General features: G+C 41.9%; 2 protein-coding genes across 2 annotated transcripts; one reads left to right on the top strand and one right to left on the bottom strand.

Moving 5' to 3' along the window:
- Positions 1-2922: 2922 nt before the first annotated feature.
- On the bottom strand, positions 2923-5019 carry LOC311286005 (uncharacterized protein). Its single transcript, XM_084401976.1, has 2 exons — positions 4518-5019; positions 2923-3912 (listed from the first exon to the last, which is right to left on the bottom strand). Exons 1-2 carry the CDS (start codon positions 4829-4831, stop codon positions 3015-3017), a joined length of 1212 nt encoding a protein of 403 aa, XP_084258102.1. The 5' UTR covers positions 4832-5019; the 3' UTR covers positions 2923-3014.
- Positions 5020-10423: 5404 nt separating this feature from the next.
- Positions 10424-13703, top strand: LOC311286774 (piggyBac transposable element-derived protein 3-like). Its single transcript, XM_084403047.1, has 2 exons — positions 10424-11371; positions 11910-13703. Exon 2 carries the CDS (start codon positions 12092-12094, stop codon positions 13511-13513), a length of 1422 nt encoding a protein of 473 aa, XP_084259173.1. The 5' UTR covers positions 10424-11371; positions 11910-12091; the 3' UTR covers positions 13514-13703.
- Positions 13704-15528: the final 1825 nt, after the last annotated feature.

Raw genomic sequence — 15528 nt, 5'->3', positions numbered from 1 at the left:
AGCTATTCACTGCTAGCATATGTAGCATGTTGGAAGTGCTGTTTGCTAGCATGAGTCAAAAGAGCCAAAACTCATCTCTATACGATGTTCTGATACAGAGATATAGGTCTTGCAAAACAGTTGCTAGGGTACTCAAGTTTGGTTGCTATGGAGTTGCTTGGGAGCTGGAAGCATTAAACTTAATGCTGCGTTCACACCAAACGCGAATCTGCGTCTGGCGCGAGTGATTTCAATGTTAAGTCAATGGTAAGACGCGTTTACGCGCGTCTGGAGGTCTTGCGGCGCGAATGAGGCGTTTAGCGCGGCGCGGTAGACGCGAATTCGCCTCATTCGCGCGAATTGAGCGTTTGGTTACGCGCGAAATTTATTAGTGCTATTTGTGCATTCACGCGTTTGACGCGAATTCGCGTCTGCCGCCCGAGTTGAAAAATCTGAACTTCTGCGTCAATTCGCGCCGCGTTAACCAATCAGGAGCCTGCTTGATGCTGTGGCGGCAGGCCCGCTCGGAGTCACTCATTCAAAATGGAGGAGAGTTTAATTTTGGCAGTGAGCAGTCGGCCTGAGTTGTACGACAGTACTTCTTATTTCTATAGAGACAGGAATAAAAAGGACCTCGCTTGGAAGAGTGTCGGTAAGGAGATTGGGCAACCTGGTAAGTTGTAAATAAGTTACACATTTCACTTTTGAGTCACGTACAGACCTGCGTTTTTTTACAACTATTTTCCCCCTAATATACAGCTACTTTTTGCTAACAAAATAATGTGTTTATTCAGAGGACATGTGCAGGAAAAAATGGAAGAGCCTCAGGGACACATACCTGAAGGAGAAGAGGAAGGAGATGGATAATAAGAGGAGTGGGTCAGCAGCAGGGTCGGTGAAGAAGTGGAAGTACTCACAGATCCTGGGATTCCTCGACCCCTTCGTCACCCCAAGGGAGACCACCAGTAACATGGGGGGGGTCGAGGCCCAGGTCATGGAGTACAACCACCCCAGGGACCAGGGAGAGGGAGAGGCGGAGGCAGGGGATACGGAAATAGGTGAGTTTTCCAATTAAGCCAATTTACAAGGCATATGCTGTCATTGTTTACAGATGAATAGTATAATGTAATTTCTCTATGACTAGTAACATTTAATATTGTCTTGACAGAGCCTACTGATAATGAAGAGGCTGATCCAAGATCCCCTGCCGCTTCTCCTGTCTCCCCAGTCCCTGGTGCTTCGCCCCCTGCTGCTGCACCCACAGGTGTGTGAACATGTTACGTGCAGAAAACATCAGTACAGTATCCACTCATAGCTTTAACATTCACTAATAATCATTGTATTTGTAAATGCAGACTAAATTCTATTGCAATGTATGCCACCAATCATCTGCATACATACTTTTAAATTACTGTTCATTTGCATGTTTATGTTCCTGATGTTTATATGTCTTTATGTAAAATATGTTAAAGCAAGTTCAAAATAATTTCACACTTGTATTTAAGCACTGGCTATGTCACTCACACAGGCACAGATATTATTCTCCCAATATCTAGACAATTTTGTTATTTCAATTATCATCTTTCTGTCTTCTCATTGCACTGTGTGTTGTATTTTTGATTTCACAGGCCAACAGAGGAGGAGAGGCACCCGGCGGCCCCGTGACGGTACGTCGGAGGTGGAGCAGACGCTGCTCGAGCTCCTGAGGTGTCCTCCAGCTCCAGCTCCACCTCCACCACCGCCACCACCACCGCCACCACCGCTGTCTGCGGATGAACACTTCCTCCTCAGCCTTCTGCCTTTTCTGCAGAGCATGCCGCCTCAAACAAAAGAAATTGTCAAATTTAAAATGTATAAATTGGCAATGGAAAACAGCACCGTTGTGTTAAATTTGGAACAATTAGACCCCCACAGCCCATAGTAGGCTTTAAATTTTTTTTTAAATGAGGCAGCAGGCTCTGCAGGAAACGCAGAATGCCCTCCTTCCTCTTCTCCTTTGTTCCCTGAGGCTTTTCCACTCTTGCATCTTCCAAGCGAGGTCCTTTTTATTTCTGTCTCTGTATGTAAATAGTTTGTACAATATTGTATTTTTTAAAGTTTATTTTGTCATTTTAAATTTATAATCAAATTATTTTATGTTTGGCCTGAATAAATTATTTTGAAATATGACTAAATGCCTAGTGTGGTTCTAATGCACAACAAAGCAAGTGTTTTATCACATATATGACACATATTCATTTTGTATTGAATGCTATTTATTCCATATCTAAATCTTAATTATATGAAATAGTATTATAGTGTAGTGTGTCTACTACACTATAATAACAGAACAATAATAACTATAATAGTGTGTATACTTTAGTGTGTGAACAGTGTTGTGTGAGGAAAACAAAGAAATCACAGGACAGGTTAAATACTTTTGGAGGTTGGCTCCATTTATCATCAAAACAAAAATAAATAACAGATTTTACAGTAATAACCTGAACAAAGGAGGAATGACATTGTTAACTATGAATGTGACACTGAACACTTGCAGTCATACATTTCTGAATTAGATGAACAACAAATATGGGATTGTTTATCATGTTATATTAATAATAGGCCTACTAAAAATGTATGTTTTTATCACTTTACCTTATAAACTAACGTGGAAAACCTACCATTTGAAAAAGTTAATGACTCAGGGTCTAAAATTATTAAATGTGCATGTTGTGGTGGACCTGACAGCCTGGAACTGGGCCAGCAGGAGTCGAGCAGACAGATAGACCAGACATGACCTGCAAACAGAGAGGAGGCAGAACAAAACAACATACAAACCAACAATCAACATATTGCATTTAATTAAAAAAAATAAAATTTTATATATATATATATATATATATATATATATATATATATGTGTGTGTGTGTGTGTATATATATATATATATAAATAATGGAGGTAAAACTATTTTAAGATAGTCATGCTCTTTATAGGTTTGTGGGTGGCTCTTAAAAGAGCCGTTGTGGGGAAGTCGTGAGGAGGACTTCAAACACTACTCCGTCGGCTGCCATGGTACTGCTCCCTCCGCCGAGAAGTGTTCCATGAAGACGTCCCTCACTCGGACTGCCTCTCTGGAGGAGTTGTTTGCTGCAACCCGACCCAGACCTGGCAGTGGCTCCTCTTCAGCTTGTCCCGCGCCCCTCACAGCAGGTGCCTCTCTCCCCTCCGAACACCTCATGAAATTGTGGAGAACACACGTCGCCTTCACACACTTCTCCGCAACTTCAGGGTGGACCTCGATGAGCCGCCGGTACATCCTCCACTGTGAGGAGAGGATGCCAAAGGCGTTCTCCACCACCAGCCTGGCTCTGGAGAGACGGTAATTGAAGACACGCCTCTCTGGAGGAAGCGTGCGTCCAGGGAAGGGCCGCATGAGGTTCCTCCGCAGCGGGAACGCCTCATCAGCCACAAAGACATGGGGCTGGGGTCCTCTGTCTTCAGCACCAGATAGAGGACGGTCAGGAGGCAGATGAAGAGTGCCAGCCTGGAGAGCCTGTCCAAAGGTGGAGTTCGCCAGAATCCCACCATCACTGGTCCTGCCGTACCCCCCAACATCAATCACCCGGAAGCGATACTTCGCATCCACAACTGCAAGCAGAACGATGGAGAACGTTCCCTTGTAGTTGTGGAACTGGGATCCTGAGTTTGGGGGTGCCTTCAGCACCACATGCTTCCCATCCACTGCTCCAACGCACAGAGGGAAGTTCCACCGCTCCTGAAATCCCTCTGCGATGGACCTCCAGTCTTCGGTGGTGGGCACAGCCATGTAGTCCTCCACAAGGCAGTCCCAGATGGCAGTCACTACCAGGGCGACGATCTGGCACACAGTGGAGACACCAACCCGGTAGCTGGACGCTATCGTTCTGAATGAGTCCCCTGTGGCAAGAAACCTAGAAAACATTTTTATAAATATTATTACAAGTACACTTGTAGTTACATATTCAACTATACAATCAACAGGTATACTAGTAAATGGTTTATGGTATATTAAAATGCCAATAATCAAGCACTACATTTTGCTTACAGATAGAGATATTTAATTTCTAGGTTAATCTTATGGCAGTTAACTCAGTACAACTAGAAAGATCACTGTATTTATAAAGAGAAACATGACAGTATCAGTCTGCCAAGAGAATAATTTCTAGGTTAATGTCTAGGTTATAGCAGTTAACTCGGTATCACTAGAAAGATCACTGTGTTTATACAGAGAAACATGACAGTATCACGTCTGCCAAGAGAATAATTTCTAGGTTAATGTCTAGGTTATAGCAGTTAACTCGGTATCACTAGAAAGATCACTGTATTTACAGAGAAACATGATAGTAACGTTATCACGTCTGCCAAGAGAATAATTTCTAGGTTAATGTCTAGGTTATAGCAGTTAACTCAGTATCACTAGAAAGAGCGCCAACAGTGGTATCTGTCCCACAGTTAAAAAAAAAAAACATTGATAGCATATTGAATATATTGTAAAATATCATATACATTTACTAACCGAAGACAGATGGACAGGCGCTCCGCAGCCGGGATAGAGCGCCTGTAGTTGGTGTCTTGGAGGGTGATCCTCGCTCCGATGCGGGACAGCAGGTCATCGAACTGGGCGCGGGACAGGCGGAAGTACCGCTGAAAGCGGCCGTCATCCAGGCGCAGCTCCTGGAGCAAATGATGAAACTCGCCGAACTGGGTTCGCCTCCGAAGGGTCTGATGGACCCAAATACGGCGACGATGATCCCTACGCCGCTGTTCTGCTCTCCAGAGCAAATACAGAGCGGCGACTCTCTCGATAAATGACCGATCAATAACAGACATCTTGTAAAAAGATGGCCGCCAACGGGGTTCGAAACTTTTGAAACTTTCGCCTCTGACGCGCGTGACGCGCGTAAATTTCGCTTCAAACTTATTTCGCTCTTGACGCGCGAATGCACACAAAGTGGTCACGCGTATAACTAGACGCGGCAGGCGCGAATTTTGACGCAGATTCGCGTTTGGTGTGAACGCAGCATTAGAAGTTTAAAGTGGTTTGAAGTTTAAAGTAGTTTAAAGTAGTTTGAAGTTTATGATAGATATATAAATATGTTAGATAGATACACACAAACAAACACACACACACACACACACACACACACACACACACACTCAGACTACCTCGCTCACACACTCAGTCAGACACACACACACTCAGAGTTTATGAGTTTAGAGTTTATAAGTGTACGAGTTTTTGAGTTTAGAGTTTATAAGTTTAAATGAGTTTAGAGTTCAGAGTTTATTAATTTATGAGTTTAAGAGTTCATAAGTCTATGAATTCATGAGTTTATTAGTTAATTAGTTATTAAATTTAAGTTAATTAGTTTATAAATGTATGAGATTAGAGTTTATTAGTTTAAATGAGTTTCATTGGCTAATATATATAGAACGGCAGTTTGGTTTAGTCTTCAAGGTGTTTAGATTTGAATTTTTGTCGGTTGGTGAGTTTGAATCTGGATTTTAATTTTTTAGAACTCCCCAATGTAAGTCAATGGGAGTTTTTCCGAGTTTTGATCGTCATTTGTAGGAAAACCGTAAGTCCGATCAGTCTGAAAAGATAAAGCAACTCGAGTCAGAACAGTTTGAAGGTCTGAGCCGAGTTTGGAGTATGTAGAGTTAAAGCTCTAGGAGGAGATTGAGTGTAATTTTTTGGTAAGAAGAGTAATAATAATAAGTTTAAATAGGATTTCAATATGTTGGCTTTCTCAAGCCAACTTAACTAGATGCGAAAGTTCGTCAAGACAAACTTTAAGTTGGCTTGAGAAAGTTTGGAGCAGAACGTTTTTTGCTAGGCGGTTGCTAGGATGTTATGGGTGGTTGCTATGGTGTTGCTAGGGTATTTTGGGCGGTTGCTAGGGTGTTCTGGGTGGTTGCTAGGTGGTTGCTAGGGTGTCCTGGGTGGTTGCTAGGCAGTTGCTAGGGTTTTCTGGGTGGTTGCTAGGCTGTTTTGGGTGGTTGCTAGGCGGTTGCTAGGATATTTCTGATGGTTGCTAGGGTCTTTTGGGTGGTTGCTAGGCGGTTGCTAGGATATTTTGGGTGGTTGCTAGTGTCTTTTGGGTGGTTGCTAGGTTGGTTGCTAAGATATTTTAGGTGGTTGCTAGGGTCTTTTGGGTGGTTGCTAGGCGGTTGCTAGGGTCTTTTGGGTGGTTGCTAGGATATTTTAGGTGGTTGCTAGGGTCTTTTGGGTGGTTGCTAGGCGGTTGCTAGGGTGTTTTGGGTGGTTGCTAGGATGTTTTGGGTGGTTGCTAGGGTCTTTTGGGTGGTTGCTAGGCGGTTGCTAGGGTGTTTTGGGTAGTTGCTAGGGTCTTTTGGGTGGTTGCTAGGATATTTTCGGTGGTTGCTAGGGTCTTTTGGGTGGTTGCTAGGCGGTTGCTAGGGTATTTTGGGTGGTTGCTAGGATATTTTTGGTGGTTGCTAGGCGGTTGCTAGGGTGTTTTGGGTGGTTGCTAGGATATTTTGGGTGGTTGCTAGGTGGTTGCCAGGGTCTTTTGGGTGGTTGCTAGGTGGTTGCTAGGGTGTTATGGGTGGTTGCTAGGTGTTGCTAGGCGGTTGCTAAGGTATTCAGGGTGGTTGATATGGTGTTACTAGGTAGCTGGTAGTTGTCACAGATGGTTACTATGGAGTTTTTATAGAGTTCTTAGCATGATCTTGGCATGATTTAACACTTAACTAATCACTATTAGCATGTAGCTATTCACTGCTAGCATGTGTAGTATGTTGGAAGTGATGTTTGCTAGCATGAGTCAAAAGAGCCAAACCTCATCTCTATACGATGTTCTGATACAGAGATATAGGTCTTACAAAACGGTTGCTAGGTTACTCGAGTTTGGTTGCTATGGAGTTGTTTGGGAGCTGGGAACTTTAAACTTAAGAAGTTTAAAGTGGTTTGAAGTTTAAAGTAGATTACGAGTTTTTGAGTTTTGAGTTTATAAGTTTAAATGAGTTTAGAGCTTGTTTAAATGAGTTTAGAGTTTACACACACACACACACACACACACACACACACACACACACACACACACACACACACACACACACACTCAGAGTTTATGAGTTTAGAGTTTATAAGTGTACAAGTTTTTGAGTTTAGTTTGTAAGTTTAAATGAGTTTTGAGTTTATAAGTTTAAATGAGTTTAGAGTTTATAAGTTTAAATGAGTTAAAGCTTAAGTTTGAAGTTTAAAGTAGTTTAAAGTGTATATTAGTTTGACGTTTAATTTAGTTTGAAGTTTAAAGTAGTGTAAAGTTTAAAATAGTTTGAAGTAGATAGATAGATGAGTTTATTAGTTTAATTGAGTCTCAATGGCTCATATAGTATATAGAACGGCAGTTTGGTTTAGTCTTCAAGGTGTTTAGATTTGAATTTTCGTCGGTTGGTCAGTTTGCATCTGGATTTGAATTTTTTAGAACTCCCCAATGCAAGTCAATGGAGTTTTTGAATGAGTTTTTTCGAGTTTTGATCATCATTTTTAGGAAAACCGTAAGTCCGATCAGTCTGAAAAGATATAGCAACTCGAGTCAGATCAGTTTGAGTGTCTGAGCCGAATTTGGAGTATGTAGAGTTAAAGCTCTAGGAGGAGATCCATTTAGTTTTTTTTTGTCTCAGAAGAATAATAATACTATGTTTAAATAGGATTTCAGTAAGTTGGCTCTCTCAAGCCAACTTAACTAGATGCGAAAGTTCGTCGAGACAAACTTTAAGTTGGCTTGAGAAAGTTTGGACCGGAAAGTTTTTTGCTAGGCGGTTGTTAGGATGTTATGGGTGGTCGCTATGGTGTTGCTAGGCGGTTGCTAGGGTATTTTGGGTGGTTGCTAGGGTGTTTTGGGTGGTTGCTAGGCGGTTGCTAGGGTCTTTTGTGTGGTTGCTAGGCGGTTGCTAGGTGGTTGCTAGGGTGTTCTGGGTGGTTGCTAGGATATTTTGGGTGGTTGCTAGGGTCTTTTGGGTGGTTGCTAGTCGGTTGCTAGGGTCTTTTGGGTGGTTGCTACGGTGTTCTGGGTGGTTGCTAGGGTCTTTTGGGTGGTTGCTAGGCGGTTGCTAGGGTGTTCTGGGGGGTTGCTATGGTATTCAGGGCGGTTGATATGGTGTTACTAGGTGGTTGGTAGTTGTCACAGATGGTTACTATGGAGTTTTTATAGAGTTCTTAGCATGATCTTGGCATGATTTAACACTTAACTAATCGCTATTAGCATGTAGCTATTCACTGCTAGCATATGTAGCATGTTGGAAGTGCTGTTTGCTAGCATGAGTCAAAAGAGCCAAACCTCATCTCTATACGATGTTCTGATACAGAGATATAGGTCTTGCAAAACGGTTGCTAGGGTACTCAAGTTTGGTTGCTATGGAGTTGCTTGGGAGCTGGGAGCTTTAAACTTAAGAAGTTTAAATTGGTTTAAAGTTTAAAGTAGTTTGAAGTTTATGACAGAGAGATAGATAGATAAATAAGTTAGATAGATACACACACACACACACACACACACACACACACTCACAGACTACCTCGCTCACACACTCACTCAGACACACACACACACACTCAGAGTTTATGAGTTTAGAGTTTATAAGTGAATAAACTGATGAGTTTATAAGTGTATGAGTTTTTGAGTTTAGAGTTTATAAGTTTAAATGAGTTTAGAGTTCAGAGTTTATTAATTTATGAGTTTAAGAGTTCATAAGTCTATGAATTCATGAGTTTATTAGTTAATTAGTTATTAAATTTAAGTTAATTAGTTTATAAATGTATGAGATTAGAGTTTATTAGTTTAAATGAGTTTCATTAGCTAATATATATAGAACGGCAGTTTGGTTTAGTCTTCAAGGTATTTAGATTTGAATTTTTGTCGGTTGGCGAGTTTGAATCTGGATTTGAATTTTTTAGAACTCCCCAATGTAAGTCAATGGGAGTTTTTCCGAGTTTTGATCGTCATTTGTAGGAAAACCGTAAGTCCGATCAGTCTGAAAAGATAAAGCAACTCGAGTCAGAACAGTTTGAAGGTCTGAGCCGAGTTTGGAGTATGTAGAGTTAAAGCTCTAGGAGGAGATTGAGTGTAATTTTTTGGTAAGAAGAATAATAATAACTAGATGCGAAAGTTCGTCGAGACAAACTTTAAGTTGGCTTGAGAAAGTTTGGAGCAGAATCTTTTTTGCTAGGTGGTTGCTAGGATGTTATGGGTGGTTGCTATGGTGTTGCTAGGGTATTTTGGGCGGTTGCTAGGGTGTCCTGGGTGGTTGCTAGGGTGTTATGAGTGGTTACTAGGATGTTTTGGGTGGTTGCTAGGGTATTTTGGGTGGTTACTATGGTGTTCTGGGTGGTTGCTAGGCGGTTGCTAGGGTATTTTAGGTGGTTGCTAGGGTGTTCTGGGTGGTTGCTAGGCGGTTGCTAGGATATTTTGGGTGGTTGCTAGGGTCTTTTGGGCGGTTGCTAGGGTGTTCTGGGTGGTTGCTAGGCGGTTGCTAGGATATTTTGGGTGGTTGCTAGGCTGTTTTGGGTGGTTGCTAGGGTATTCTGGGTGGTTGCTAGGCGGTTGCTAGGATATTTTGGGTGGTTGCTAGGGTCTTTTGGGTGGTTGCTAGGCGGTTGCTAGGGTATTTTGGGTGGTTGCTATGGTCTTTTGGGTGGTTGCTAGGCAGTTGCTAGGGTATTTTCGGTGGTTGCTAGGGTCTTTTAGGTGGTTGCTAGGCAGTTGCTAGGGTATTTTGGGTGGTTGCTAGGGTGTTCTGGGTGGTTGCTAGGCAGTTGCTAGGGTGTTCTGGGTGGTTGCTATGGTGTTGCTAGGGTGTTTTGGGTGGTTGCTAGGCGGTTGCTAGGGTCTTTTGGGTGGTTGCTAGGGTCTTTTGGGTGGTTGCTAGGGTCTTTTGGGTGGTTGCTAGGGTGTTCTGGGTGGTTGCTAGGCTGTTTTGGGTGGTTGCTAGGATATTCTGGGTGGTTGCTAGGCGGTTGCTAGGATATTTCTGGTGGTTGCTAGGGTCTTTTGGGTGGTTGCTAGGCGGTTGATAGGATATTTCTGGTGGTTGCTAGGGTCTTTTAGGTGGTTGCTAGGCGGTTGCTAGGGTGTTTTGGGTGGTTGCTAGGGTCTTTTGGGTGGTTGCTAGGTGGTTGCTAGGGTCTTTTGGGTGGTTGCTAGGGTCTTTTGGGTGGTTGCTACGGTGTTCTGGGTGGTTGCTAGGGTCTTTTGGGTGGTTGCTAGGCGGTTGCTAGGGTGTTCTGGGGGGTTGCTATGGTATTCAGGGCGGTTGATATGGTGTTACTATAGGTGGTTGGTAGTTGTCACAGATGGTTACTATGGAGTTTTTATAGAGTTCTTAGCATGATCTTGGCATGATTTAACACTTAACCCTCTACCGCATGGTGTTGCCATATGGCAACATACTCTTTCTGTTCATTTCCTTGCCACGGTCTCTTTAAGAAAACATTCTCGTGTTTTTTGTTGGAATGAGAAGACCTTAGTTTAGCCAATGATGTGCTTTGGTTAAGTCACATGACATGCAGGTTTTTTTTCTGGCGCGATTTCTGACAGACTGCGTCTCTTGTCGGTAGTTTCTGAAAGCAAATTTAAACGTCATTCAGAAACAAGGACCAGCCCATATCACAAACACACAAAAAACGGAAACTTCACCTCAGGTAAGTTATGATGACATATTCACCACTCAAAAAAGTTTTTATGAAATTAGTTTTTGGTAAATCGATCAAATGTCTATGTTGCCAAGCGGCAACACTGTGCAATAGTGGAATGACATTATTGCAATAGTTTAGCTAGCCAGAAAGGTCAGCTGCAATCTGTTAAGCTGTAACAATAACAATATTAATGCCAGTGATATAATGTTTATTAGTCATATGTTAAGGACTGCCTAGGCATTTGTATTATGGAAAAAAAAATCTAATTTAAATGGCATTTTTACTTTTGATTAGATACAGTATGAATACAGATATATCAGTGAGCACTGCCATATTCTATGGCAAGGTAAAGAAGAGAAGGGCAGAACTGGCTCTTCCTGCAGATGAAAGTGAGGATGAGATAGGATTTAGTGACCATGAGGATGATGTGGATTGGACAGTAGATGGGAGCAGTGATGGAGACAGTTCAGGTAAGTTAGCTCAGAAGCAGACAAGACAGGTATTAGTCTAGCAAACAGTGTTAGGTAGATTATTCTGATGCATCTGGATACGTTAGACTTGTTTTTTATTAATTATAATATGTATTGGACCTACTGTATATTGTCTGTCAACACAAACACTGTATTGTTTTGAATACTTTTTAATCCTTTCAGCAGATGAAGAGCTGCAGTTTGAAACTGAAGAGGGAATTGTGCCAGCAACCGAAGAGAGAGGTACATAAATGCTATCTATTGTTATAGAGAACTGTGTGTGTGTGTGTGTGTGTGTTCATGTTTTTTCTATCCTGGTGGGGGACTTCAACCTGAATGCACACAGACTCATGGGGACTCGTGTCACCGTGGAGACCTAAATTGAGGAAACAAGCTTATAAATCATACAGGATGAGTTTTTTTTGAAAATGTAAAAATGCAGAAAGTTTTGTGTGATGGGTAATATACAGTTTGTAGTGTATACAAACCATTACATCTATGGAGAGTCCCCACAAAGATAGTGAACCAGACGTGTGTGTGTGTGTGTGAGAGTGATGGGTAGGTTTAGGGCTAGGGTTAGTGTAAGAGGAGAGAATATACAGTTTAGTGTAGTGAACCAGACATGTGTGTGTGTGCGTGTGTAGGTTTGTACTTGTGCAGAAAGTGACAAAGAGACAGAGTTATGGGTCAGGTTAAAGAATAGGTCCAGAAATCGAATCATCCGTAGCTTCCTACATGTTTTTCACATAACATTAATGCATGTTTGCTTATGTTTCATTAGATCAAGAAGAGGTTAGAGCTGCCCTGTGCCCACCATTCCAAAAGACGAAGAACCTGAAATGGAGGAAAAAGAGGAGCACTGCTGCCGTTCCAGGATGGAAGGGCAGCCTCCCTCATGCTGACCATGTTAAGGAGCCCATTGCATACTTCAGGGGTCTTCTGAGCAGAAACACAATTGAAAATATGGTGTTCCAGAGCAATCTCTATGCCATCCAGTGTGACCCAACCACGCCCTTGAATGTCACTTTTGAGGAGATAGAGCAGTTCATGGGGATATGCCTTCACATGTCTGTACATGGCCTGCCACATACCCGAATGTTTTGGGGCACAAAGACAAGAGTGGATTGTGTGGCTGACACAATGTCAATGAAAAGATGGGAGGCTATCAAACGCTTTCTACACTTTGCCAACAATGACGAACAGGTGCCTGCTGGACAGCCTGGCTATGACAAGCTGTTCAAAGTGAGGCCACTCCTAACAGCTTTACAGGAGAGTTTTAATCACATCCCAATGGATGAGCACCTATGTGTTGATGAGCAGATTGTACCATTCAAAGGTAAAAGCCAGCTGAAGCAGTACATTCCAATGAAGCCGAAGCGTTGGGGCTACAAGATCTTTGTGCTGTGTGATCGGAATGGCATCGCCTACAATTTTGATTTCTACACTGGTCCAATCACTTCAGCGGAGGGTTTTCCAGACATTGGTGCCAGCGGAAATATTGTTTTGAAGTTGGCCTCGATTGTGGTGCAGTATATGTCCCACAAAATGTTTTATGACAACTGGTTTTGTGGTGTTGATCTTCAGTTGCAGCTTGAGAAAGTAGGGATCCACAGTGTGGGAACTGTAAGACAAAATCGTCTGGCTGGATGCACCTTCACAGAGGACAAGGTTATGAAGACCTACAGACGTGGAACATATGAAGAAAAAGAGACCACACATGACGGTACAGCACTAACAGCAGTGAAATGGTTCGACAACCGCCCAGTTACCCTCCTGAGCACATTTGCAGCAGCCACTCCAACCTCAAATGTGGAGCGGTGGGACAAGAAGAGGAAGGAGGTCATTACAGTGACGCGTCCAAACATCATTCAACTCTACAACGAAAGCATGGGTGGGGTGGATCTCATGGATTCTCTCATTGCTCTTTACCGCACCAAAATCCGCTCAAAGAAGTGGTACCACCGCATTGTGTTTCATATGTTGGACTTGACCACGGTGGAAAGCTGGCTGCTCTACCGCAGAGACTGTAAGGATGTGGGGCTCACACAAAATGCACAACTGAGTCTGCTTGACTTTAAAATTGACATTGCTCACTGCCTTTGCAAAGAAAACAAGGGAGGGCTGAAGCGCAAAGGTAGGCCCTCACAGAGCACTGAATCAGCTTTGGATGGGAAAAAACATCGGAGACCTGCCTGCCCACTGCCACCACAGCCAGTACGACTGGACCAGACCAACCACTGGCCTACCATGGTGTCTCAAAAAGGCAGGTGCAAGTATCCTGGCTGTAAGGGTATTGTTAGGGTGAAGTGCACCAAATGTGAGGTGTACCTGTGCCTCACCTCTGAAAAAAACTGCTTCGTGAAGCTTCATACAGAAAAAAGGTGAAGTTTCAAGGATTATGGGATGGGGGTCATGTTCAGTCTTTCTCTCATAAGATTGGGTAATGTTGAATTTCCATGAACTGCAATGTTTTTATGTAAATGGTTTTATGTCAATGTTGTAAGATACATGATGAACAGTATTATATTTGATATTAACTGTATACATTTGCAATTTAATAATATTAATAAAAAAATTTATGAAATTCAAAGAATATAAAGCATTATTCAGTTAAAAAGAATGGAATAAATAGAATCAGTTGGAAGAATCATTTGTTGGAAAGTATGTATAAGGTGTTGTTTATAAGTACTGTGTTAAAGCTTATTATAGCACAAATTGAATCAACACAAACAACAAAAATATTAACTATAAGTAAATTTACACTTATTCTAAGTCATTTCCACTATTGTATGTTGTTGCCGTATGGCAACATATCATAAAGTACCTTAGAATAATATTTTTTTTTTTTTTTAATTCTACAGCACTTCAAGTTAAGCCATTCTAAGAAAAGAAAAAGAGTCAAATATTTTTTTATATAGGTCTAGCATAATGCGTGCGGTAGAGGGTTAACTAATCGCTATTAGCATGTAACTATTCACTGCTAGCATATGTAGCATGTTGGAAGTGCTGTTTGCTAGCATGAGTCAAAAGAGCCAAACCTCATCTCTATACGATGTTCTGATACAGAGATATAGGTCTTGCAAAACGGTTGCTAGGGTACTCAAGTTTGGTTGCTATGGAGTTGCTTGGGAGCTGGAAGCATTAAACTTAAGAAGTTTAAAGTGGTTTGAAGTTTAAAGTAGTTTAAAGTAGTTTGAAGTTTATGATAGATATATAAATAAGTTAGATAGATACACACAAACACACACACACACACACACACACACACACACACTCACTCAGACTACCTCGCTCACACACTCACTCAGACACACACACACACACACACACTCAGAGTTTATGAGTTTAGAGTTTATATGTGTACGAGTTTTTGAGTTTAGAGTTTATAAGTTTAAATGAGTTTAGAGTTCAGAGTTTATTAATTTATGAGTTTAAGAGTTCATAAGTCTATGAATTCATGAGTTTATTAGTTAATTAGTTATTAAATTTAAGTTAATTAGTTTATAAATGTATGAGATTAGAGTTTATTAGTTTAAATGAGTTTCATTGGCTAATATATATAGAACGGCAGTTTGGTTTAGTCTTCAAGGTGTTTAGATTTGAATTTTTGTCGGTTGGTGAGTTTGAATCTGGATTTGAATTTTTTAGAACTCCCCAATGTAAGTCAATGGGAGTTTTTCCGAGTTTTGATCGTCATTTGTAGGAAAACCGTAAGTCCGATCAGTCTGAAAAGATAAAGCAACTCGAGTCAGAACAGTTTGAAGGTCTGAGCCGAGTTTGGAGTATGTAGAGTTAAAGCTCTAGGAGGAGATTGAGTGTAATTTTTTGGTAAGAAGAGTAATAATAATAAGTTTAAATAGGATTTCAATATGTTGGCTTTCTCAAGCCAACTTAACTAGATGCGAAAGTTCGTCGAGACAAACTTTAAGTTGGCTTGAGAAAGTTTGGAGCAGAACGTTTTTTGCTAGGCGGTTGCTAGGATGTTATGGGTGGTTGCTATGGTGTTGCTAGGGTATTTTGGGCGGTTGCTAGGGTGTTCTGGGTGGTTGCTAGGTGGTTGCTAGGGTGTCCTGGGTGGTTGCTAGGCAGTTGCTAGGGTTTTCTGGGTGGTTGCTAGGCTGTTTTGGGTGGTTGCTAGGCGGTTGCTAGGATATTTCTGATGGTTGCTAGGGTCTTTTGGGTGGTTGCTAGGCGGTTGCTAGGATATTTTGGGTGGTTGCTAGTGTCTTTTGGGTGGTTGCTAGGTTGGTTGCTAAGATATTTTAGGTGGTTGCTAGGGTCTTTTGGGTGGTTGCTAGGCGGTTGCTAGGGTCTTTTGGGTGGTTGCTAGGATATTTTAGGTGGTTGCTAGGGTCTTTTGGGTGGTTGCTAGGCGGTTGCTAGGGTGTTTTGGGTGGTTG

Source organism: Rutilus rutilus, assembly GCF_951802725.1.
Source record: "Rutilus rutilus genome assembly, chromosome: 2".
NCBI classification, from domain to species: Eukaryota; Metazoa; Chordata; class Actinopteri; order Cypriniformes; family Leuciscidae; genus Rutilus; species Rutilus rutilus.
This window is presented reverse-complemented; position numbering and strand designations above follow the sequence as displayed.